This window comes from Rattus norvegicus, chromosome 7 (genome assembly GCF_036323735.1).
Source record: "Rattus norvegicus strain BN/NHsdMcwi chromosome 7, GRCr8, whole genome shotgun sequence".
NCBI lineage: Eukaryota > Metazoa > Chordata > Mammalia > Rodentia > Muridae > Rattus > Rattus norvegicus.
Window position 1 is genome coordinate 66,309,828 of NC_086025.1, and position 25,889 is coordinate 66,335,716.

The 25,889-nt window shown below is 39.0% G+C and overlaps 1 protein-coding gene and 1 non-coding gene across 4 annotated transcripts in view; one reads left to right on the forward strand and one right to left on the reverse strand.

Annotated features, from left to right (window-relative positions):
• Cpq (carboxypeptidase Q) overlaps positions 1-25,889 on the forward strand; it is a 570,217-nt gene that overhangs the window by 160,855 nt on the left and 383,473 nt on the right. For all 3 annotated transcript variants that reach the window (XM_008765417.4, XM_039079808.2, NM_031640.1), the window contains 1 exon segment: positions 11,834-12,041. In XM_008765417.4, the coding sequence (XP_008763639.1) occupies positions 11,834-12,041 (208 nt within the window).
• Positions 20,323-20,429, reverse strand: LOC120094055 (U6 spliceosomal RNA). The gene has a single exon (XR_005487731.1). It is a non-coding gene; the product is annotated as a U6 spliceosomal RNA (small nuclear RNA).

The following is a 25,889-nucleotide window of genomic DNA, read 5'->3' on the forward strand; positions in this document are numbered from 1 at the left end:
TGGAATGACTTTACTGTCCTCTATTTGATCTTTCCTGTTGTGTTCAAAAGAAAAATAAATCTGTCATTTTCTCTATCCTGAACTCTTTCCACTATAGCATAGTTTGTTTTGTTTCATTTGTTTACGATGGTTTACGTGTAAACCATGTTCTCCTTATTTACTAGAAAAACCCCATGCTATTACTTATATGTAATAATTAACATCTAAAAGGCTGTGAAATATTCATTAAAACTGAACATCATAATTTGTTTTCTCATTGCCAAGCTTTTTAGTTTGTAGATACTTAAAATGTACAAGTATTCATATGTGTGTGAATGTTTTGCCTGCATGAATGTATGTGTATCACATGTAAGCCTGCTGCTCGTGAAGCCAGAAGAGAGTATGGATCCTTGGGAACTAGAGTTAATGACAGTTGTGAGCTATTATGTGGGTTTTGGGAGTTGAACCCAGGTTCTCTCCAGTTCCAACCTGTTGCTATCTTTAAAAAAGTGTTGTAGTAAGTATTTTTAACATATTTTAAAACAAATATACTAGAATGTATACAACTAGTCGGTATTACTTTATAAGTAACTTCTGTAAATCTAAGCAAATCTTTCCAACACAGGTATCATTGATGTGGACATGTCTGATATTCCTTTTTTGAAATTGTCTTTAGAATTTATTAATAGACTGAAAATGTAAAACTAGACTCATTTTTATGATGTATCTTGGTTTGAACTACCAATCAACTATTTATCATATTTTCGCCATTTCAAGAAATCAATTCTTTGCTTAAGCACCAATTTTGCCTCCATTTAAATGGCTTGGAAAGCTGCCAGATGTTCTGCAGGCAATTTCTGGGGGGTGGGGTGGGGGAGTTCCCAAAATGTTTACAGAAATGAGTGATAACTGCGGTGAGTGTGACAGCCTTAGAGGGCCATCACTCTTCCTGTTACATGAATTTGAGTAGGTCTGTTACTATGTTTGTTAAGTCTATAACAAGAGTCATACTTGACATCATCTATGTGTCGATTTCTTAACAGCTGGATGTTATTATTTCATGGTACTTCTGTTAGTGATGGCTGTGTGGGAGTGTACCAGTGAGTATTGATCAAAGGTTTTATAAGGGTGAATGCCCAAGGAGAACATTCTCTTTCCACAGACAGAGATGTGTCTTTAAACAGACACACTTTTTGATAAAGCTTCATACTCTCCAACATTGAAGACCAGTAACCTTGACATTGCTCTGGAGTTTGTTGGAAATAAAAGTCAGGGATTATCTTGATCTTCAGAATCAGACATTCTGGAGGATGAAGGCAGCAATCTATTTTAGCGAGCCATCTGTGCTAAACTTGACCAAGGATTGGTAAACAGTCAGGCGTGCCTGGATAATAGATTAAAATAAAGCTAAAGGAGCTTTATTTTAATGACCAGTGATTTGAAAGGCCACAGACTGGCAAATTTAATACATGCTTTCTGAGCATGAATATGGAGCAAAAGTTATGCTGTAGAAATGCCACACATGAAATCAAGACCAATAATGTCTTTGTTCTCTTGGAGCTAATGACTTAGAAAACAAAGATGCATAAATGAGTATAAAATATGTAATCAAAAGCAATGCGATGTGGCACTTGAATGTAAATGTGCACACAATATCGATGATGATGAGAACAACTATCTACACACCGGCCTACCTTCCAGGTACTGTAGTATTTCTTCTGTCTCTGTCAAAGGACTGTAGATGACAGAAAAGGAATAAAAACCTCCTTATAACCCAGTAGTGATTCAATAGAAGGTAAGAGCATGACTCCAGTGGTTACCAGGTTTTAATTCTAGCATGGTTAACTTCCAGGTGTGGTACATGGGTCCCTCTGTGTTTTAATTTTCTAAAATGAGGCAGTCAAAACCCTTATAGCATTGGAGTACTGGTGAAGGCATAGAACCAAGGCATAGAAACCACAAAACAGTGACAGGCCTATCACAAGTACTCAATAAATTGAGTGAGTATTGTTATTAATTGGCTGGGACTGTTCATCAGAAATCCTAACATTTCTTTGCATATTTTAATTTGATGGGCTAGCATGTTAGGGCACACATTGAAGAACAGTATCAATCTTCTGTAAAGCTGTGGTTGTAAATGTCACTGCATGTTTCAGTGAAAAATCCTCCTCATAATGAGAAAAGGCCTGATACAAAACTATGACTCAAAAAAAAAAAAAAGAAAGAAAAAGGAAAAAGAAAAAACAAAAAGAAAAAGAAAAGAAAAAGGAAAAAGAAAGGAAGGCAGATGACACAGCGCATACTGCAGTCCCCGCTACTTACAGGCTGAGGCAAAAGACCCACTTGACCAGCTTAGGCAATTAAGCAAGATCATGTCCTCATGGATGGATGGATGGACGGATGGATGGATGGATGGATGGATGGATGGATGGATGGACAGACGGACAGACAGACAGAAAATAAAACCTGTCAAAGGAAGGATCTTTTCAAAAAGAGTCTGTTTTTGTTCTGTGACTATGCATCATTTCAGCATACGTACAGTATGCTTCTGTGTCACCTCCGATGCTGGATGTATGCATTAGTTTTCCTATTTGAAGTAATGAAGTTCTTCCCAGACTTTTTCTTTTTTCTTTTGGCCTGTTCTAGCAGCCTTTTCAAAATCCATCTGAAATCTGGTATACGGCTGTGCGGACGAGAGATTGTCATATATGATTTTTGAAAGATGAGAAGACTAAAAATGTTTCGGAAGCTGAGAAGCACACACATGAAGAAGCATTTGATATACTATCAGCTCTGTACGTAGAGCCCAGTGCTGTAGTGTGATTGGCACCGATCTACACTAGCTCTGATTCTTCATAATGACACCTTGGTGGGATGGTACTGCAGAGGGAATCAGGGCAAGCATACCAATGAGTAATGGCAGAAGAAAAGATCATGTCAGAGACATTTTTCTATTGCTTTGCCACCAGGGCTCAGCTGCCAATATGTTGGAGTGTCAGGGCTTGCATTGCTACTGGGCCAGCACCACTAGCTCCCTCCCATCTTCTAGGCTCTTTATCAGTTGTGGCATGGCACACACTTTTGAGAATTTAATTGTTTATTGATCATGCTGGCATTTCCTTGGTTATATTTTAACAGAATGACTGTGGGTTTTCAAAGACCCAAGTTGCAATTAAGTATATTTTCATCTCTGTAAATTTATTGTTAATCCCTTATCACATGCATACTGTGTGCGGCTTTTGTATTTCTCCATTTCATCCGCATGGTCTATGGTTTGTTTGGGGCTGTTTTAGGCCACAGAATTATTTCATTTCAATGCTACTTGGTATGTGGCTCCTCTATTTAATTTCTTTTAGATGTTCCTGTTTACTCATGGAAATACAACAAACACACAAATACATCTTTCTTTTTCTACAGTAGTGCCAAGGAATCCGTTCTCAAAGCAAAATAACCAGAACCCAATAAGTACTTTTTATAGATTTTGTGGCATAATACGGAATCTTTATACAGACAGAGCAGGCTATAGTCTTCCTTGTGTTGGGTGTCTGTGCAATTTTCCTATAGTTTAAATAATATTGGATTTTAGTTTACATGAGATATCTTATAATTTCAATTTACATTTACTGAATGGATATGATAAATTTTTAAAAAGAAATGTTTAATATTGACAATATAAAATATGTAATGCACTAGCCTATCTCCCCTTAACCTTAGAATACATTCAGGTGTAAATAAAAGATGATTCAACTAACAGCAGCTGATGGAATCCTTTGGAGAAGTAGAACAGAGAGAGTGAAAATCAGAAAACAGAAAAGAGAGAGAGGAAGATAAAGTGAAAGAGGGAAGGAAGGAGGCAAGAGGAGAGAGAGAGAGAGAGAGAGAGAGAGAGAGAGAGAGAGAGAGAGAGAGAGAGAGAGAATATGCAGGAAAACTGTATGAAAAGTTAACCAAGGCAAAAACTATAGGTTTCGAGGTGATTAGTTCAGGTAGGAGTAGGCAAGGGAATTGAGGCATAAAGGGCTGTGGAGACTGAGTCATTCTGGCTGAGCTTTGTTTTATCTGAAGGCATTTGAATCTTTCCCTTTCAGCGTTTGATCTGGCCCTGTCCTGTTAACTCACTACATCAACCCATACAATGTGTATTATTATTATTATTATTATTATTATTATTATTATTATTATTTAGAGTTCCCATTCCAACAGTAGTGACTTCATGAAACACCTTAATAAGCCTGCATGTTTGTGAAATGCGAGAGTGTTTTGTGGTCCAAGTGACACATAAATTTATCCACTGCAGCAGCTTAGAAAAATAGGTGTTTAATACTTCACAGAAAATCATGGTAGACTTGCTTACATTTTACATTTTAAAGATCTGTAGTTATATTAATGTATGTTTTATAGTGTATTTTTTCCCTTTTGTATATTCTACAGGGTTTTAAGTAACTTTTATCTGGAATCCATATTTATTAGTAATGATTGTCTTTTTATTTAAAAATCTTATAAAGCATTGTCATTTTACTGAAAAATTCTTCATTGCATATTGTTTGGATGTTTTATGATCAAGTGTATTCAGCATGAATACATTTATTCAACATAAACATCTATAAAAACTTAAAATGTGACATTAAGTAACTTGTCTACAGTAGGGAGGACTGTGGAGAAAGGGCATCTCCAAGGCTACCCGGGTGATTACAGGAGGCTTACAGGAAGATCCATCTAATTGATCCTAAAACAAAATGCTCAACTACCTGGACAGAATACATGGAGTATCCACATTGGAGAAGGAAAATCACCTTCTGTTAAGTTAGAAAAACATGTGTGTTAGAGAGTAAAGTGTGACTGGTAGGGAGTGGCAGGTGACAAGGGAAGAACAAAACCATGGCCATATTTCAAGAGATTTTCTACAACACAGCTTTGTACCTTTCCTGGCAGGGTGAGTGAGTGGAGATCTCTATGCGGGATGGGTAGAAATATTAAGGCCACCATTATCTTACTAGACTGAACTTGTATGCCATAAACTGCATTCTTGTCTTACTCTTTCTTAGAAGAGAATGAATCAGTGTTTCACAAAGCCCATTTCTCTAAGACGGGAGAAGTGTGTGTGGAAAGTTTGCACAGCCAATGGGGCTTAGGAAAGCAAGCTTCTTAACTCTGTCTAAGCATGGATGACAGACAAATACTGTGTGAATTCCCCAAGTGGGGAAATGGGCCTGGCCTTAACCATGCATCTTTCTCTACATTATAAGCATTGTTAGATTTGTTTCCACATACCTCCTGTGCTTTCTCTTTTCTCCTACTTTATTGATGATTTCTGTCATATATATGTATATATATTGGGTACACACACACGCAAACACACAAACTCAAACACACCCAAACACACACACTCAAATCTTGTCGTCTCTGCTGCCTATCTCCTTCTGGGATGCATGTAAGATGTATGTGTTTATGCATGCATTCAACTGTATGTGTGTGGGTACATATATGCCATGACTTGCATAAACATGTGCAAACCTTGGTTGTTTGTTGGGCCTTTCTTTCCGTCTTGTTTGGGACATGGTTCTTTGTTATCCACTTCCATTTAAGCCAGACTACATGGCCTATAAGCTTCTGGAGGTTCTCCTGTCTCTGCTGTAGGAGAATTGGGATCACAGACATGAACTGGTAAGTCAGCATTTGTATGAGTTCTGGAGATCTGAACTAAGTTTGAATAGATAAATCATTACTCACTGAGTTGTCTCCCCAGCTCTATTCTAAGGGTTTTTTTTGAAGTTTAATGAATAATAAAGGTTAAAATTTTCAAATATTTTCACTTGATCTTAGCCAAAAAGTCATATAGTATGAAGTGTAAGGTGTCTTAGTGAGAATTTCACTACTGTGGAGACCCCATGGTCAAGGCAACTCTTAGAAAGAAAAAAATACTTACTTGGGGCTAACTTACAATTTCAGAGGGATAGTCCATTATAATAGCAGGAAACATGGCAGCGTGCAGGCAGACATGGTGCTGGAGAAATTGCTAAGAGTTCTACAGCTTGCTTAAGGGAGCCAGAAGGAGATTCTCTTCCATAGGCATCCAGGAGGAGGCTCTCTTCCACACTGGGCACTAGGAGCCCTCAAAGCCTACCTACACAGTAATACACTTCCTCCAACAAGGCCACATTTCCTAATAGTGCCATTTTCAATGGGTCAAGAATAGTCAAACCACCACATAAGGTCAATTATGCTGTGGAAGGAAGACATGGGGAACCAAGGGTAATGTACAATGGAAATTTAAGCTATTATTAAGTGAAACAACAGTGGTCTGAGTTAACTGTTACTTGTCTTTCTGACCATCTCTTGTCTACCCATTCATCGTGGTCTTACTATGTAACACAGACAGGGCTTCTGACTGACTCCAAAACCTCTTCCTTGGGATTGTAGACCTTCATCTCAGTATACCCCGTTAACTGCCTTTCAGTCTAATTAATTAGTTCCAGGTTTTTAGAGATGACAGACAACAGTAAGTAGTTGGTCACACAGGACATTTCTTTGGCTAAGGTTATAGTTGACACCTGCAAAATGATTTTGGTTTCTTTCATATCTTTATCATATTCATCACCGCTATTTAATAAATCACATACATTGATATTTTATTGTTATAAAACTTCATTTGATTAGTCCTGCTAATCAAAATATATATTAGAAGAAGATATATTAGAAGAAGAAATGAGAGGGCAACCAAATTAATGTGATGGGACAAGTAAAAATAAGCAAAGCTGTCTAAGAAGAAACAAAATCAGGTGGAAAATATATGCTTTGTGATGTTGAGTCTGAGTTACAAATTACATAACAAAAAAGTAACATTTATGTCATACTTTTTAAATGCCAAAAAGTGAAGTGTTAAAATTTTGTCTATTTAAAAACTTTCATTTGTTTTATAGGAAGCTACTTCAAGTGTGATGGTTTGTGTATGCTTGGCCCAGGGAGTGGCACTCTTAGGAAGTGTGGCCTTGTTGGAGTGGGTGTGTCACTGTGGGCGTGGGCTTAAGACCTTCACCTTAACTGCTTGTATTGTGCAAGTAGCCTGCAGATAAAGATGTAAAACTCTCAGTTTCTCTTGCACCAAGCCTGCCTTGCTTCCTGCCTTGATGATAATGGACTGAACCTCTGAACCTGTACGCCAGCCCCAATTAAATGTTGTCCTTATAAGAGTTGGTCATAGTGTCCACAGCAGTAAAACCCTGAGACATCATGCTATCCTTGAATCTTCTTCACATTTTTATTTTTTAGAGAGGGGAGAGAGAAAATGTTCTTATGTGCTATGGATATTTAAAAAAAATGTTTCTTTTTCTTTGTCTCCTCAGCATCCTGATGACCATCTTCTTTTTCACACTCTAGTGTGTTGGCTGCCTCTTTCTGTTTGGGAAAAAGATCCCCTCTGAGTCTCTACTTATAAAGTGTCCCCTCACTGTGATCTGTAGAGCTTAAGATATAGATCATGTTTGTTGGTTATCCCCACCCCATCCACGCAGCTCCTCTCCTCTATGGAATAGATGTAGGAATCTATTTTCTGCATTTTTTTCTGTCCTGTTCATCTGAACTGCTGAAGTTAGAAATAAAGGGTAGCCCCTCCTCTCCTAGACAGGCCTTTTGTTCCTAAAGTATTCTGTTTTAGTTTTTTTTTCTTCATAAAATTATATGGTAGAAACTATTGTGCTTTTGTATAGTTAATGACAGTATAAGAGTCTTAAATGAATTTACTTTTACTATTGTTAATGACAGTTTAAAAGTCTGAAAAAATTATTTTTAAAGTGCTAGATTTAAAAAATAATCAAGTCAATTATTTGCAGAGAGTTACTTTCAAATTACTATATAAGCCAAACAAGCTTTTCTACTAAATAAAGTATTTTTTAAATTAAATCCTAATAAAGAAACTTTTAAACGTTCAGATACAAGAGGCTGCAGCTTCAGCAGCCCAGTCTCAAGCCGTTCTTTCTTCAGAAGCAGTCCTGAGCTCCAAGCCGAGTGCATTTAGCCAATGTGTTATTGCACCTGTAAAATTCAGCACACTCCTCCTGAAGACACATTACTGTCCTCTTGTTGCATGCCTTCCAGCTCAGCGGGTGCCTGTGCTCCCAGACTGCTATGAGCCTTGCACATTTCAAAATCCTCAGCAACATTCAGAGCCTGGTATTGTAGGGCTCTGGCACCCGGGTGCCCTTCGCAGCGATCTCTTGCCTAGTTAAGTGCATGGGTTTGGACAAGTGGAGAGAACTTGGGCAGGGAGGGGGGACAGCTTTTGCTGTCCCCCGCTGCCCGTCCTGCTCTTTACCTAACTTAGGTTGCTAGGACCCGGCTGAGCCAGCAGGAGACTGACTAGCTGGTGAGGAGTACAGGGAAGCTTCTAGAGGCAATTATTTTAGGAGAGCAGATCTCTTCCCCAGGTGGTGGTGTTACGGCTCTTATGGCAGAAGCTCTCAGACAATGGAATAATTCCTGTACACCTTAAATTCTGAACACGGCACTTAACATTTTTTTTTGATGGATCAGTGTCTGACAGCAGACTTCCTGATAGCTTGGGAAGAACCATCTACATATTCAGAGGCATGGTCCTGTTTCTACAACTGATCTGTCTTGAACCTACATGACCTGTGGTCACGTCTTCACTTGTGGAGGAGGACTTTGGGGCACTGCTCTACGTGACTGGTCTGTCTCAAACCTCTCTACAGGGGTTTGTGGGGGGCTGCAGCTAGTGAGGCCCTGATCTGGGAGGCTGGGAATGTGCCTGCCATCCCTTTTAGGGTCCCTGGGGATTCACCCTTTCTCGACTAGGAATCAGGGTACTATTCATTGCACCATGCCCCACAAGGTATCTTTAGAAAAGAACTAGTCAGAAGTAATCTTCTTTAAAGGCATTAGAGGTATGTGTGGCAATCAGGTGGGAAATTTTTAACTTATTTGATTAGACATGGCATGTATTTTATGTAGATAAATGGGAAATATTCAGCTGTGTTCAAATGATGTCACCTTTGGAAGATGCACTATAATTTTAATGAGATTTAAGAACTTGGTTGTAGCTCTCAAGTTCACTTTTTACATGCTCATTTTATGTCTTGTGTGTACTACCATGTCTTATAAAGTAGGTATATAGGTACACAACTTTCCAATAGAAAGAATACCAAGATTCTTTCATTTATATTCTGTAACTTATGTCTTGATTTTTATAAATGGATGTTTTTTTCGATATAATCCAAATGTTATGACATCTGCCTTCTACTTGTGTAGTGCTGTCATTTTGATATTTTCACGGGGGTCTACAATCAAAATCACTGATTTTAGAACATTTTCATTATCACCTCAAAGGAACTGTATTCCAACTTGCATTCAGCTTTCTTTTCTACCATTCATAAACAAACTACATTTTACTTTCTATCTCTAAAGATATGCCTGCCCTGGACATGGTATAAGTACTATCTTATGTGTTCTTTGGCTCTCTTCTCACTTAGGATGTTTACAAACTTCATCTCTCTGCAACATGTACTAAAATATCATTTTAAATGGTTGAATAGTATTCTAATGTATGGATATACCACATTTTGCTTACCCATGGATATTAGGCTTATTTACAACTTTGACTGTTAAGAATAATGCTACTATGTGCTGTTGAAAAACATCTATTTTCAATAAAAATTAAAGTCCAGATTATGATTTTAAAAATCTAAAAAGGAATTCTGCAGTGAAAATTTCAAGTGGCTATGTATTTTTAGGTTTTTTTTGTTTGTATACATGTGTGTGTGTGTGTGTGTGTGTGTATGATATGTGTACACATATATATGTACTGAGTCATATGGATTATTAGTGGTTTTCCTTGGCACTGGAACAAATATCTGACCAAAATAACTCAGGGAAGATTCAGGGAAGGCATGATGGAACTCATGAAGACAAGAACTGGTAGGAGGTGGTTTCCCACTTGTCTATAAGATCAGAACACAGAGAGATTGGCTTTGTACCTTACATGGGGATTACCTTCAAGGACCAGCCATGGTGATCTGCTCTGCTGTATAGGAACAGCCCCAAAGCTTCCACAACCTCCTGAGATAGCTCCACAAACTCGGGCCCAAGTATGTAAATGCACAGGCAGTGGCTACCTCACAGAAGCTAAGTATCTGTTTAACTTTTGAGGAACTGTAGGTTGTTGTCCAAAGCAGATTGCATTACATTCCTGTCAGCAGTGAGTGAGTACTCTATCTTTCCAGCATCTTCTCAGGACTTGTGTTTATGTGTCCTTTCTCTCAAAGCTACGTTAGTCAGTGTGAGGTAATATTGCCTCATGGTTATATGGTTGTGATTTGCATTTCCATGTGGAGAGGATGTGTAGAAACTTTCATGTTCTTATTACTCTTTGCTCTATCTTCTTTGAAGAATTACCTATTGAATCCTGGTCTTCTGCTGGGTTTTATTTTCATTATTGAGTTCTTGGAATGTCTTGCATGTATTTAACACTGTACATTTTGGATGTTAGCATCTTGGTCTTAACTAATTTTCTGGGTTGTGCAGAAATTCAGTCACTTCGACAAACACCTGGGATAAAGAATTTAAAATAGGACAGAATTATTTTGACTCCTGGTTTTACGGTTTCCATCCCTGGTGATTGTAACCATTTTGTTATGTTGAAGATAAGACAAACTATCACGATGGAAGAAGCACATGGCAGATGTGACACAGAATTTCTGTGGTAAAGGGCTTACTCCTCCTTTATTTTATGTGGGACACTCAATTTTGCATGATATCATTTGCACTTATGTCTTCTCCTTTGGTTACTCTTTTCTGGGAATGCTATAAGTCACACTCAGATGTCCTCTTAATACATTTTAGGCAACTCCCTAAGTAAGTTGACAATTAAAACATACTATTATAGATGCCAGAGAGATGGCCCAGGGATCAAAATATTTGACATAAGGAGTGTAAGGGCCAGAGTTTGAATTTCCAGTGCCTATATAAAAGCTGAGTAGACAGGGAAGCCTTCCTGCCTATTATCCCAGAACTTCAGGAGACTGAAATGGGAACTCCACGTGTATGCTAGCTATCAAGATTAAATGAATCAGCAAGTTCTGGGTTTGTCCAGAGATCTTACCTCAGTAAATAAAGTAAGAAACACTTGAGATAAACACCTAACATCAACTTTTGGCCTCCATATGTAAACATACATGCATACATACAGTTTTATACTCACAGTCATGTATGCCCAAATATGTATGGATATGAAGACATGAATACATAGAGATTAACCATCATACATAGTTATTTCCTTTAGTGTCACAAATATGATAGTTTTCCTTTCTCCTTGGTAAAATAATCCACATTCTTCATAGCAACATAAATATTTCTTAGTTGTTTTACCATTTTTCTGTGCAACTTTCTACCTTATCACAAGGTTTGTATATTCTGTTCTTAGTGTTTGGGAGAGGAGAAGGGAGGCCAAGTGCCAGTGAGTAACCACAGACTGAGAAAATCTGAAAGAGTTTCTTGCTGCACGTTTGGAACTTGTCTATACCTTCAGTGAGTTTTGGAGGCTCCCTTGCCTTCTGCACATGTGTTCACTTCTTAGTTATGACGGCATTGTCACTCTCTGTAAGAGATTATATCAAGTTTTCACTCTAGGATTATCCAATTTTCTAAAAATTATGTAATTTTTAAATGACATAATTATTAAACTTAATTTTATACAGTTTTATTAAGACTAAAAGATATATTCTTATAAAAGACAAATGTTCCTACTTTGAATATGTGAAAATCAGTGAAAATTGGGGTCCTTATATAAGGGTTTTGAATAAGTTTTCACATTTAAATTAATCTGGTGGTTCCTCTTCTCAAGTCCTCACACAGGTCATCAAGGATATCAAGATGGTGTGCCCAAGATTCCAACAGCCTGTATCACAATAGAAGATGCAGAAATGATGTCTCGAATGGCTTCTCGTGGGGACAAAATTGTCATTCATCTGAAAATGGGAGCAAAGACCTATCCAGATACAGATTCCTTCAACACTGTTGCAGAGATCACTGGGAGCAAGTATCCAGAGGAAGTGAGTAAAGCAGGAGGGTGTGCCTTCTCCCAGAGAACATCCTGGTCAGGTGGCCATTGTTAGAATATCTACAAGAAGAGAACATGAGTCTGTGGAGATGGTCCTCATAGACTCATTAAAGCCTGAACATCATATATTTTTCCCATTAAAATGTTCTTCCTACTAAAGAAGAGAAGACAAATTCAAGGTCAGAATAGGACAGATAGTGTGGAAGTTTAATTTGAACAGCAGAGAAAGTTGCGTGTATTTCCTTTAGAACTAGAAATCATACCAACGATTGACCCTGTGTTAATTTTATGAATACTTAAAAATCATTTCAAAGTACAATAGTATAGAATCTAGTTCCTGTGTTATAAAACAAAGAAACTAACCTATATAGAAACACACTTATCTAGGTCTCTACATAAGCATAAAGTGGCTAGGAAAGTACCTAATGTCAGGAAAATATCAAAACTAAGCTTTAGACAACAGTTCAAGTATAGATTCCAAATTTTATGTATATTTTAAATGATCTTAGAAGCAAATATCCACTAGGCAAATGGTAAATAATGGGCTATTTACTTCCTGGGATTTAGAGCTTATCTGCAAGAAATGAGCATGAAACTCATCTTTGTAAAGACATACAACACTAGCAGAATTACTGTGAGAAGTAGATGAGACAGTGTCCACCAGATAGCTTGCATGTATTGGGTATACCATAGGCATTTACTATAATCACATTAAGTACATACTTAATATGATACAAAATATGCAACAATTTTTACACTTGATCTTAGCCAAAAAGGTGAGAAGAGATGCAACAATATTTATAGACATTCTGTTATAATCTTTTATTATTGGAACTTTTATTTACATTTCAAGTGTTATTCCCTTTCTAGGTTTGGGGTCCATAAAGCCCCTATTCCCATCCCTCCTCCCCCTTCTTCTATGAGAGTGCCCCACCCCAATCACCCATCCCTTACTACCTCCCCGCTCTGACATTCCCCTACACTGGGGGTTACTTGGCAGGACCAACGGCTTGTTCTCCCATTGGTGCCCAGCAAGGCCATCCTCTGATACATATGCAGTTGGAGCTAGAGGGCTGTCAATGTCTACACTTTGGATGGTGATTTAGTCCCTGAGAGGTCTGGGTGGTTGATATTGTTGTCCTTATGGGGTTGCAGGACCCTTCAGCTACTTTAATCCTTTCCCTAACTCCTCCAATGGGGAGCCGGTTCTCAGTTCAATGGTTTGCCGCTAGCATTCACCTCTGTATTTGTGATGCTCTGGCAGAGCCTTTCAGGAGACAGCTATATCAGGCTCCTGTCAGCATGCATTTCTTGGCATCCGTAATATTGTATGGGTTTTGTGGCTGTATGTATATGGTCTGGATCCCCAGGTGGGGCAGGCTCTTAATGGCCATTCCTTCTGCTCCAAACTTTGTCTCTATATCTTCTCCAATGAATATTTTAGTTCCCTCTTTTAGGAAGAACTGAAGCATCCACACTTTAGCCGCCCTTCTTCTTAAGCTTCACATGGTTGTGGATTGTATCTTGGATAATCCATGTTTCTAGGCTAATATCCACTTACTAATGAGTGCATATCATGTGTGGTTATTTTATTTTTGTGATTGGGTTACCTCACTCAGAGTGATATTTTCTAGTTCCATATTTTGCCTATGGATTTCATGAAGTCATTGTTTTTAAGAGTTTAAGAGTATTCCATTGTGTAGATATTTTCCATATCCATTTTCTGTATCCATTCCTCTGTTGAAGGACATCTGGGTTGTTTCCAGCTTCAGGATATTTTAAATAAGGCTGTTATGAACATAGTGGAGCATGTATCCTTCTGATATGTTGGAGCATATTTTGGGTATATGGCTAGAAGTAGTATAGCTGGGTCCTCAGGTAGTACTATGTACAATTTTCTGAAGAAGCTCCACACTGATTTCTAGAGTGGTTGTACCAGCTTGAAATCCCATCAACAATGGAGGAATGTTCCGCATTCTCCACATCCTCGCCAGCATCTGCTGTCATCTGAGTTTTTGATCTTAGCCATTCTGACTGGTGTGAGGTGGAATCTCAGCATTAATTTGATTTGCATTTCCCTGATGACTAACGATGCTGAACATTTCTTTAGGTGCTTCTCAGTCATTCAATATTCCTCAGCTGAGAATTCTTTGTTTAGCTTTGGACACCATTTTTAATAGAGTTATTTGATTCTCTGGACTTTAACTTCTTGAGTTCTTTCTGTATATTAGATATTAGCTCTCTATCAGATGTAAGATTGGTAAAGATATTTTCCCAAATTGGTGGTTGCCTTTTTTTTTAATCTTTATTAACTTGAGTATTTTTTTCTGACTCTTTTTTTTATTAACTTGAGTATTTCTTATTTACATTTCGAGTGTTATTCCCTTTCCCGGTTTCCGGGCAAACATCCCCCTAATCCCTCCCCCTCCCCCCATTTATGGGTGTTCCCCTCCCCATCCTCCCTCCATTGCCGCCCTCCCCCCAACAATCACATTCACTGGGGGTTCAGTCTTAGCGGGACCCAGGGCTTCCCCTTCCACTGGTGCTCTTACTAGGATATTCATTGCTTCCTATGAGGTCAGAGTCCAGGGTCAGTCCATGTATAGTCTTTAGGTAGTGGCTTAGTCCCTGGAAGCTCTGGTTGCTTGGCATTGTTGTTCATAAGGGGTCTCGAGCCCCTTCGAGCTCTTCCAGTTCTTTCTCTGATTCCTTCAACGGGGGGCCTATTCTCAGTTCAGTGGTTTGCTGCTGGTATTCGCCTCTGTATTTGCTGTATTCTGGCTGTGTCTCTCAGGAAAGATCTACATCCGGCTCCTATCGGCCTGCACTTCTTTGCTTCATCCATCTTGTCTAATTGGATGGCTGTATATATATGGGCCACATGTGGGGCAGGCTCTGAATGGGTGTTCCTTCTGTGTCTATTTTAATCTTTGCCTCTCTATTCCCTGCCAAGGGTATTCTTGTTCCCCTTTTAAAGAAGGAGTGAAGCATTCACATTTTGATCATCCGTCTTGAGTTTCATTTGTTCTAGGCATCTAGGGTAATTCAAGCATTTGGGTTAATAGCCACTTATCAATGAGTGCATACCATGTGTGTTTTTCTGTGATTGGGTTACCTCACTCAGGATGATATTTTCCAGTTCCAAACATTTGCCTACAAATTTCATAAAGTCATTGTTTTTGATAGCTGAGTAATATTCCATTGTGTAGATGTACCACATTTTCTGTATCCATTCCTCTGTTGAAGGGCATCTGGGTTCTTTCCATTTTCTGGCTATTATAAATAAGGCTGCGATGAACATAGTGCAACATGTGTCTTTTTTATATGTTGGGGCATCGTTTGGGTATATACCCAAGAGAGGCATAGCTGGATCCTCAGGCAGTTCAATGTCCAATTTTCTGAGGATTCTCCAGACTGATTTCCAGAATGGTTGTACCAGTCTGCAATCCCACCAACAGTGGAGGAGTGTTCCTCTTTCTCCACATCCTGGCCAGCATTTGCTGTCCCCTGAACTTTTGATCTTAGCCATTCTCACTGGTGTGATGTGAAATCTCAGGGTTGTTTTGATTTGCATTTCCCTTATGACTAAAGATGTTGAACATTTCTTTAGGTGTTTCTCAGCTATTCAGCATTCCTCAGCTGTGAATTCTTTGTTTAGCTCTGAACCCCATTTTTTTATAATAGATAATATTTTTTTTATTAACTTGAGTATTTCTTATATACATTTCAAGTGTTATTCCCTTTCCTGGTTTCCGGGCAAACATCCCCCTCCCTCCTCCCTTTCCTTATGGGTGTTCCCCTCCCAACCCTCCCCGCATTGCCGCCCTCCCCCCATAGTCTAGTTCACTGGGGGTTCAGTCTTAGCAGGACCCAGGGCTTCCCCTTCCACTGGGGCTCTTACTAGGATATTCATTGCTACCAATGGGGTCAGAGTCCAGGGTCAGTCCATGTATAGTCTTTAGGTAGTGGCTTAGTCCCTGGAAGCTCTGGTTGCTTGACATTGTTGTACTTTTGGGGTCTCGAGCCCCTTCAAGCTCTTCCAGTTCTTTCTCTGATTCCTTCAACGGGGGCCTAGTCTCAGTTCAGTGGTTTGCTGCTGGCATTCGCCTCTGTATTTCCTGTATTCTGGCTGTGTCTCTCAGGAGCGATGTACATCCGGTTCCTGTAGGCCTGCACTTCTTAGCTTCCTCCATCTTCTCTAATTGGGTGGCTGTATATGTATGGGTCATATGTGGGGCAGGCTCTGAATGGGTGTTCCTTCAGTCTCTGTTTTAATCTTTGCCTCTCCCTTCCCTGCCAAGGGTATTCTTTTTCCTCATTTAAAGAAGGAGTGAAGCATTCACATTTTGATCATCCATCTTGAGTTTCGTTTGTTCTAGGGATCTAGGGTAATTCAAGCATTTGAATACCACTAATAGCCACTTATCAATGAGTGCATACCATGTATGTCTTTCTGTGAATGGGTTAGCTCACTCAGGATGATATTTTCCAGTTCCAACCATTTGCCTACGAATTTCATAAACTCGTTGTCTTTGATAGCTGAGTAATATTCCATTGTGTAGATGTACCACATTTTCTGAATCCATTCCTCTGTTGAAGAGCATCTGGGTTCTTTCCAGTTTCTGGCTATTATAAATAAGGCTGCGATGAACATAGTGGAGCACGTGTCTCTTTTATATGTTGAGGCATCTTTTGGGTATATGCCCAAGAGAGGTATAGCTGGACACTCAGGCAGTTCAATGTCCAATTTTCTGAGGAACCTCCAGACTGATTTCCAGAATGGTTGTACCAGTCTGAAATCCCACCAAGAATGGAGGAGTGTTCCTCTTTCTCCACATCCTCGCCAGCATCTGCTGTCACCTGAGTTTTTGATCTTAGCCATTCTCACTGGTGTGAGGTGAAATCTCAGGGTTGTTTTGATTTGCATTTCCCTTATGACTAAAGATGTTGAACATTTCTTTAGGTGTTTCTCAGCCATTCGGCATTCCTCAGCTGTGAATTCTTTGTTTAGCTCTGAACCCCATTTTTTAAATAGGGTTATTTGTCTCCCTGCGGTCTAACTTCTTGAGTTCTTTGTATATTTGGGATATAAGGCCTCTATCTGTTGTAGGATTGGTAAAGATCTTTTCCCAATCTGTTGGTTGCCGTTTTGTCCTAACCACAGTGTTCTTTGCCTTACAGAAGCTTTGCAGTTTTATGAGATCCCATTTGTCGATTCTTGATCTTAGAGCATAAGCCATTGGTGTTTTGTTCAGGAAATTTTTTCCAGTGCCCATGTGTTCCAGATGCTTCCCTAGTTTTTCTTCTATTAGTTTGAGTGTGTCTGGTTTGATGTGGAGGTCCTTGATCCACTTGGACTTAAGCTTTGTACAGGGTGATAAGGATGGATCGATCTGCATTCTTCTACATGTTGCCCTCCAGTTGAACCAGCACCATTTGCTGAAAATGCTATCTTTTTTCCATTGGATGGTTTTGGCTCCTTTGTCAAAAATCAAGTGCCCATAGGTGTGTGGGTTCATTTCTGGGTCCTCAATTCTGTTCCATTGGTCTATCTGTCTGTCTCTGTACCAATACCATGCAGTTTTTATCACTATTGCTCTGTAATACTGCTTGAGTTCAGGGATAGTGATTCCCCCTGAAGTCCTTTTATTGTTGAGGATAGTTTTAGCTATCCTGGGTTTTTTGTTATTCCAGATGAATTTGCAAATTGTTCTGTCTAACTCTTTGAAGAAATGGATTGGTATATTGATGGGGATTGCATTGAATCTGTAGATCGCTTTTGGTAAAATGGCCATTTTTACTATATTAATCTTGCCAATCCGTGAGCATGGGAGATCTTTCCATCTTCTGAGGTCTTCTTCAATTTCTTTCTTCAGAGTCTTGAAGTTCTTATTGTAGAGATCTTTTACTTGTTTGGTTAAAGTCACACTGAGGTACTTTATATTATTTGGGTCTATTATGAAGGGTGTCGTTTCCCTAATTTCTTTCTCGGCTTGTTTCTCTTTTGTGTAGAGGAAGGCTACTGATTTATTTGAGTTAATTTTATACCCAGCCACTTTGCTGAAGTAGTTTATCAGCTTTAGAAGTTCTCTGGTGGAACTTTTGGGATCACTTAAATATACTATCATATCATCTGCAAATAGTGATATTTTGACTTCTTTTCCAATCTGTATCCCCTTGATCTCCTTTTGTTGTCTGATTGCTCTGGCTAGAACTTCAAGAACTATATTGAATAAGTAGGGAGAGAGTGGGCAGCCTTGTCTAGTCCCCGATTTTAGTGGGATTGCTTCAAGTTTCTCTCCATTTAGTTTAATGTTAGCAACTGGTTTGCTGTATATGGCTTTTACTATGTTTAGGTATGGGCCTTGAATTCCTATTTTTTCCAGGACTTTTTATCATGAAGGGGTGTTGAATTTTGTCAAATGCTTTCTCAGCTTCTAATGAAATGATCATGTGGTTTTGTTCTTTCAGTTTGTTTATATAATGGATCACGTTGATGGTTTTCCGTATATTAAACCATCCCTGCATGCCTGGGATGAAGCCTACTTGATCATGGTGGATGATTGTTTTGATGTGCTCTTGGATTCGGTTTGCCAGAATTTTATTGAGTATTTTTGCGTCGATATTCATAAGGGAAATTGGTCTGAAGTTCTCTTTCTTTGTTGTGTCTTTGTGTGATTTAGGTATAAGAGTAATTGTGGCTTCATAGAAGGAATTCGGTAATGCTCCATCTGTTTCAATTTTGTGGAATATTTTGGATAATATTGGTATGAGGTCTTCTATGAAGGTCTGATAGAATTCTGCACTAAACCCGTGTGGACCTGGGCTCTTTTTGGTTGGGAGACCTTTAATGACTGCTTCTATTTCCTTAGGAGTTATGGGTTTGTTTAACTGGTTTATCTGTTCCTGATTTAACTTCGGTACCTCGTATCTGTCTAGGAAATTGTCCATTTCCTGCAGATTTTCAAGTTTTGTTGAATATAGGCTTTTATAGTAAGATCTGATGATTTTTTGAATTTCCTCTGAATCTGTAGTTATGTCTTCCTTTTCATTTTGGATTTTGTTAATTTGTACACACTCTCTGTGTCCTCTCATTAGTCTGGCTAAGGGTTTATCTATCTTGTTGATTTTTTCAAAGAACCAACTTTTGGTTCTGTTGATTCTTTCTATGGTCCTTTTTGTTTCTACTTGGTTGATTTCAGCTCTGAGTTTGATTATTTCCTGCCTTCTACTCCTCCTGGGTGTATTTGCTTCTTTTTGTTCTAGAGCTTTTAGGTGTGCTGTCAAGCTGCTGACATATGCTCTTTCCTGTTTCTTTCTGCAGGCACTCAGCGCTATGAGTTTTCCTCTTAGCATAGTTTTCATTGTGTCCCATAAGTTTGGTTATGTTGTACCTTCATTTTCATTAAATTCTAAAAAGTCTTTAATTTCTTTCTTTATTTCTTCCTTGACCAGGTTATCATTGAGTAGAGCATTGTTCAATTTCCACGTATATGTGGGCTTTCTTCCCTTATTGTTATTGAAGACCAGCTTTAGGCCGTGGTGGTCTGATAGCACGCATGGGATTATTTCTATCTTTCTGTACCTGTTGAGGCCCGTTTTTTGACCAATTATATGGTCAATTTTGGAGAAAGTACCATGAGGAGCTGAGAAGAAGGTATATCCTTTTGCTTTAGGATAGAATGTTCTATAAATATCTGTTAAGTCCATTTGGCTCATGACTTCTCTTAGTCTGTCGACATCACTGTTTAATTTCTGTTTCCATGATGTGTCCATTGATGAGAGTGGGGTGTTGAAATCTCCCACTATTATTGTGTGAGGTGCAATGTGTGTTTTGAGCTTTAGTAAGGTTTCTTTTACGTATGTAGGTGCCCTTGTATTGGGGGCATAGATATTTAGGATTGAGAGTTCATTTTGGTTGATTTTTCCTTTGATGAATATGAAGTGTCCGTACTTATCTGTTTTGATGACTTTTAGTTTAAAATTGATTTTATTTGATATTAGAATGGCTACTCCAGCTCGCTTCTTCCGACCATTTGCTTGGAAAGTTGTTTTCCAGCCTTTCACTCTGAGGTAGTGTCTGTCTTTGTCTCTGAGGTGTGTTTCCTGTAGGCAGCAGAATGCAGGGTCCTCGTTGCGTATCCAGTTTGTTAATCTATGTCTTTTTATTGGGGAGTTGAGGCCATTGATGTTGAAAGATATTAAGGAACAGTGATTATTGCTTCCTGTTATATTCATATTTGAATATGAGGTTATGTTTGTGTGCTTTTCTTAAAAATATGGAACGCTTCACCAATTTGTGTGTCATCCTTGCTCAGGGGCCATGCTAATCTTCTCTGTATCGTTCTACTTTTAGTATATGTGCTGCCGAAGGAAGCACGGTAGTTGCCTTTTGTACTAATGACATTTTCCTTTGCCTTAAGGAAGGTTTGCAATTTTCTGAGGTCCCATTTGTCTATTCTTTATCTTAGAGCATAAGCCATTGGTGTTCTGTTCAGGAAATATTCCCCACCTCCCACGTGTATTGAGGCTCTTTGGCACTTTCTCTTCTATGAGTTTCAGTGTATCTGGTTTTATGTGGAGGTTCTTGATCCACGAGGACTTGAGCTTTGTACAAGGCTAAGAAATGGGTCGATTTGCATACTTCTACATGCTGACCTCCAATTAAACCAGCACCATTTGTTGAAAATGCTATCCTTTTTCTCACTGGATGGTTTTAGCTCTTTTTTCAAAGATCAAGTGACCATAGGTGTGTGGGTTCATTTCTGAGTCTTCAATTCTAGTCCACTGATCTACCTGCCTGTCTCTGTACCAATACCATACAGTTTTTATCATTATTGTTCAGTAATACTGCTTGATGTCAGGGATGGTGATTCCCCTAGAAGCTCTTTTATTGTTGAGTATAGTTTTTGCTATCCTGGTTTTTTTTTTTTGTTATTCCAAATGAATTTACAAATTTCTCTTTCTAACTCTATGAAGAATTGAGCTGTAATCTTGATGGCAATTTGCATTGAATCTGTAGAATGTAGGTGCCCTTGCATTTGGAGCATAGTTATTTTGGATTGAGAGTTCCTCTTGGTGGATTTTTCCTTTGATGAATACGAAGTGTCCTTCCTTATCTTTTTTGATGGCTTTTGGTTGAAAGTCGATTTTATTCCATAGTAGAATGGCTACTCCAGCTTGTTTCTTGGGACCATTTGCTTGGAAGTAGTTTCTGTCCTTTTCACTGTGGTATGTTTTCTGTATGCAACAAAGTTCTGGGTCCTCTTTATGTATCCAGTCTGTAGGTCTATGTCTTTTTATTGGGGAATTGAGTCCATTGATATTAAGAGATATTAAGGAATAGTGGCTGTTCCTTCCTTTCATTTTCATTGTTAGAGGTAGAAATATGTTTGTGTGTCTCTTTTCTTTTGGTTTCATTGCAAGGAGATTACTTTCTTGCTTTTTCTAGGGTGTAGTTTCCTTGTGTTAGAGTTTTCAATCTATTATCCTATATAGGGCTGGATTTGTAGAAATATATTATGTAAATTTGGTTTTGTCATGGAGTATCTTGGTTTCTCCATCTATGTTAATTGAGAGTTTTGCTGGATATAGTAGTCTGGGCTGACATTTGTGTTCTCTTAGGGTTTGTATGACATCTGCCCAGGATCTTCTGGCTTTCAGAGTCTCTGGTGATAAGTCTGGTATAATTCTTATAGGTCTACCTTTATATGTTACTTGACCTTTTCCCCTTACTGCTCTTAATATCCTTTCTTTGTTTTGTGCATTTGCTGTTTTGACTGTCATGTGACAGGAGGAATTTCTTTTCTGGTCCCATCTATTTGGAGTTCTCTATGCTGCTTGTATATTTATGGGCATCTCTTTCTTTAGGTTAGGAAAATTTTCCTCTATAATTTTGTTGAGGTTATTTACTGACTCTTTACTTTGGGAATCTTCACTCTCTTCTATACCTATTATCCTTAGGTTTGGTCTTCTCATTGTGTCCTGGATTTCCTGGATGTTTTCAGTTAGGAACTTTTTATATTTTGCATTATTTTTGACAGTTGTGTTGATGTTTTCTATGGTATCTTCTGCTCCTGAGGTTCTCTCTTCTATCTCTTGTATTCTGTTGGTGATGCTTGCATCTATGACTCCTGATCTATTCCCTAGGTTTTCTATCTCCAGGGTTGTCTCCCTTTGTGCTTTCTTTATTGTTTCTATTTTCATTTTAAAATCCTGGATAGCTTTGTTCAATTCATTCACCGGTTTGGTTGTGTTTTCCTGTAATTCTTTAAGGGATTTTTTTTTTGTTTCCTCTTCAAGGGCTTTTACTTGTTTACTTGTGTTGTCCTGTATTTCTTTAAGGGAGTTCTTTATGTCTTTCTTAAAGTCCTCCATCCTTATCATAAAATGTGATTTTATATCTAAATCTTGCTTTTGTGATGTGTTTGGATATCCAGTATTTGCTTTGGTGGAGAGCTGGGCTCTGATGATGGCAACTAGTCTTGGGTCCTATTGCTTAGTTTCCTGAGCTTGCCTCTCACTATCAGGTTGTCTCTTATTTTAGCTTATCTTGCTGTCTGTGATAGTGGCTTGACCCTCCTGTAGGCCTGCGTATCAGCACTCCGGTAAACCTGTTTTCTTTCAGCTGGATCTGGGAACAGAAAACTATGCGCTCAGGTGTTTAAGTACTCCTAGTGACTGGGTTTCACCTCTATGTGTAGGCAGAAACCTGAAGTGTCCTGCATCTGACTGCTCCTAGGTCCCTGTGCCCATGGGGCACAAATGGCACTAGGCAGTTTCCTCTTGGGTCTGGAATGTGGGCAAAGAGTAGTCTCCTCTGAGTTCTCAGGAATGTTTGTACTTCTGAGGGTCCAGCTCTCTCCCCCATGGGATTTGGGTACAGGGCGAGTGAACTGGTTCAGTTCAGTTCCAGGCTCAGGCTGGACACAGTATGTTCCTGCCCCTGACTGCTCCTATATTCCTGTGTCCAGAGGCACTATGCAGTTTCCTCTTGGGCCAGTGATGTGGGAGAGTTGGGTAGAAGTGGCAGTCTGTCCTGCAGTCTCAGGATTGTCCAAACTTCTGGGTGTTCAGCTCTCTCCCCCAGGGGATTTGGGTGGCTTCTTCTTTGGCCAGTTATTGGCGCGAAACTCATGGTTTCACCTGTGAATTTATCAGTGAGAACACTCCTTGGAGACCAACTCTCTGCACTCTTGGGAATCCAACTCTCTCTGGGCAGGATTTCTGTATGGACAGCACCACAGGGTTAAATACAGGGCACAGATGGAGAAGGGAATGATCGTGTCCCTGACTGCTCCACAGTTTCTGTGCTCTGTGCACTCCTGGCACATCCCTCTTTGGCCAGTTATTGGAGCAAAATTGATGGTCTCACCTGTGAGCTAAGGAGTGACAGCACTCCTGGGAGACCAGTTCTCTCTGGACAGGATTTGGGTACAGAGGACTGTGGGACAGCCTTAGGTCTGGGGCACAAATTGAGACCAGGAAGCCTTGCCTCACTTTCTTATGTCTGTTGAAAGCTATGTCCACCTATCAGTATAGGTAAAAGTTTTATTTTTTTTATTTGTTAGAGATATTTTACTCTAAGTTTTATGGGTATTTTGTGTTTATGTTCAGGTATGTGAACATGTGTATAGGTGCCTTGGAGGCAACAAGAGGTTTGTCTGATAGCCTGGAGCTGGAGTTTGTAGGTAATCAAGAGCCTTTCAATGTACATGCTTAGACTCAAACTCAGGTCCTGCACAAAAACAGTATGCATTCTTATCCACCAGTGATGCTTTCTAATTCCTCCTCTCTTTCAGCGCTTTATAGTTAGGCATAACATTCTATTCAATCGACATTCAATATACTTTCACTATGTTCCCATAGCCTCTTCCCACCTTTCCTTCGTACTTTAAATGGTCTCTTCCAGAACCTTGCCTGTTTCTCTCCTGATTTCTTCTTCTTCTAGCCTCTACCAATCTCTGGCTTTTCAGTGAAGCTCAATGATACATGTGATGGTAATCTTCACAAACATGGTGCTTGCTTATTTTTAGGCACCGGTCTTACTTATTAGACAAAGGTTGTGATGAAGGTAAATGTTACAGCGAGTAATCGGAGGTGGCCGAAATGCACATATTAAGCAATGGAGAATATTTGTGGAGGGTCTTTTGGGAAGCAGTCAGAAGAAAGAGGACATGAACAGAAAATAGTAATGAAGATAGAGGAAAGAAAAGGTTGGAATTGATAATTAGGCCTACAAAGCACTGTCCCTTTATAGCCTGATGAAACTCTGCTCCCCTAAATCCTGGAAAATCTTTCTAAAATCATTCCACCATGTTTCATTCTTTTTGGTGCTGATGGTGACACAGAGATTGGTTTTGATAGTTTAGGTTGCTAAATTATTGCTGGTATGTCCTTGCTGAATTGTGGCATAGCACATTAAAACATAGTTGTGCTAACCTGAGGAAATTATCCCCATAAGATAAAAGAGTAGTTTTGACTACCTTTATCCCTTCTACAGGCTGGATATGCAGGGTGACTCAAGGGTAGGAAGTAGGGAAGAGTCAGGCTTACGTTAGCTAATAGACACTTTTCAGCCATAACACCAACCAGACCCACCACATCTCAACTGCGTGTGCAGAACCTTAGTGAAACTAAGTAGTTTGCATATAAATAAATTTTCTGCTTTATTCCAGAAATCATGGATAAAGTGTACTGAATTTCAGCTCTGCCACAGTGTGTGTGTGTGTGTGTGTTTGTGTGTGTGTGTGTGTGTGTGTGTGTGTGTGTAATTGTGTGTGTGTGTGTGTGTAATTGATGCAACATTAGGACATTTTGGAACTCTATTGCATAATTCATCTGTAAACCTAAGAAGGATTACCACAGAATTTTCTAAACGCCAATAATATAAACAGGGTTTATTGGACTTCAGAATGTAAAAATAGCAGAATAGAGGTCTGATATAAACCCTACCAACTGAGGCCTATTTTAGTTGATTGAAGCTCAGGATTCTATCTCTAGTCTTATGTTATAATAAAACTGGCATCTCTGTGGTTTGCACAAGATACTGCATTCCACAAATCTTAGAGGAGGTACATATCATTGAGGAAAAAAAACCCTTTGCAAGCTATGAGAGTAGCCTCTGAATATCTTCATTATCAACTGAACATCATGCGCATTGGTCCAATTTCCATTGCTGTCATAAAATATTTGATATAATTAACTTATAAGGACAAAGGTTTATTTTAAAGTTTCAAGTATGCATACTTTTTTTTTGGCCTCTGCTTGACATACTAAATGCCAACAATAGGAGCCTATGGCAGATCAAAAGCTTACTTTCTGATTAGTGATAATAGAAGGAAGAAAAAGATGCTAGGGTCCCAAAGTAACCTCTATGTGCGGGACACTCACATTCCCCCAACTGGATCTCTTTTTCCATAATCTAACTCATAAATGTTCCATCACAACCCATTACTGCCATCCTGTGTACTCTTCATAGTTATTGAGGAACATTTAAGATCTGTACATAAAGGTGTCTACAAAGCTCTCTCTTGCATGACTATAGAGAGTCAGAGTGAGAATGTGAGCATTATGATTTCTGAACTACAGTAGATATGTTACTTCAGCCCCTCTTGATAAAAATGCATTTGTGTTTGAAAGTTCATTGGAAATCTTTGCCATTGTGAATAAAATTTATATCTGGTTATATACATTAAATGGATTGTGATAGAAAGATAGTGGCAGAAACAGAAAATGAGGACACATGACTTTCAGATGGCAGAGCTACACCTCAGAGTTACCCATAAAAAGGGATGCCCAGATGCATGATGGGGACGCATGTCTAGGTTCAAGACTGTCC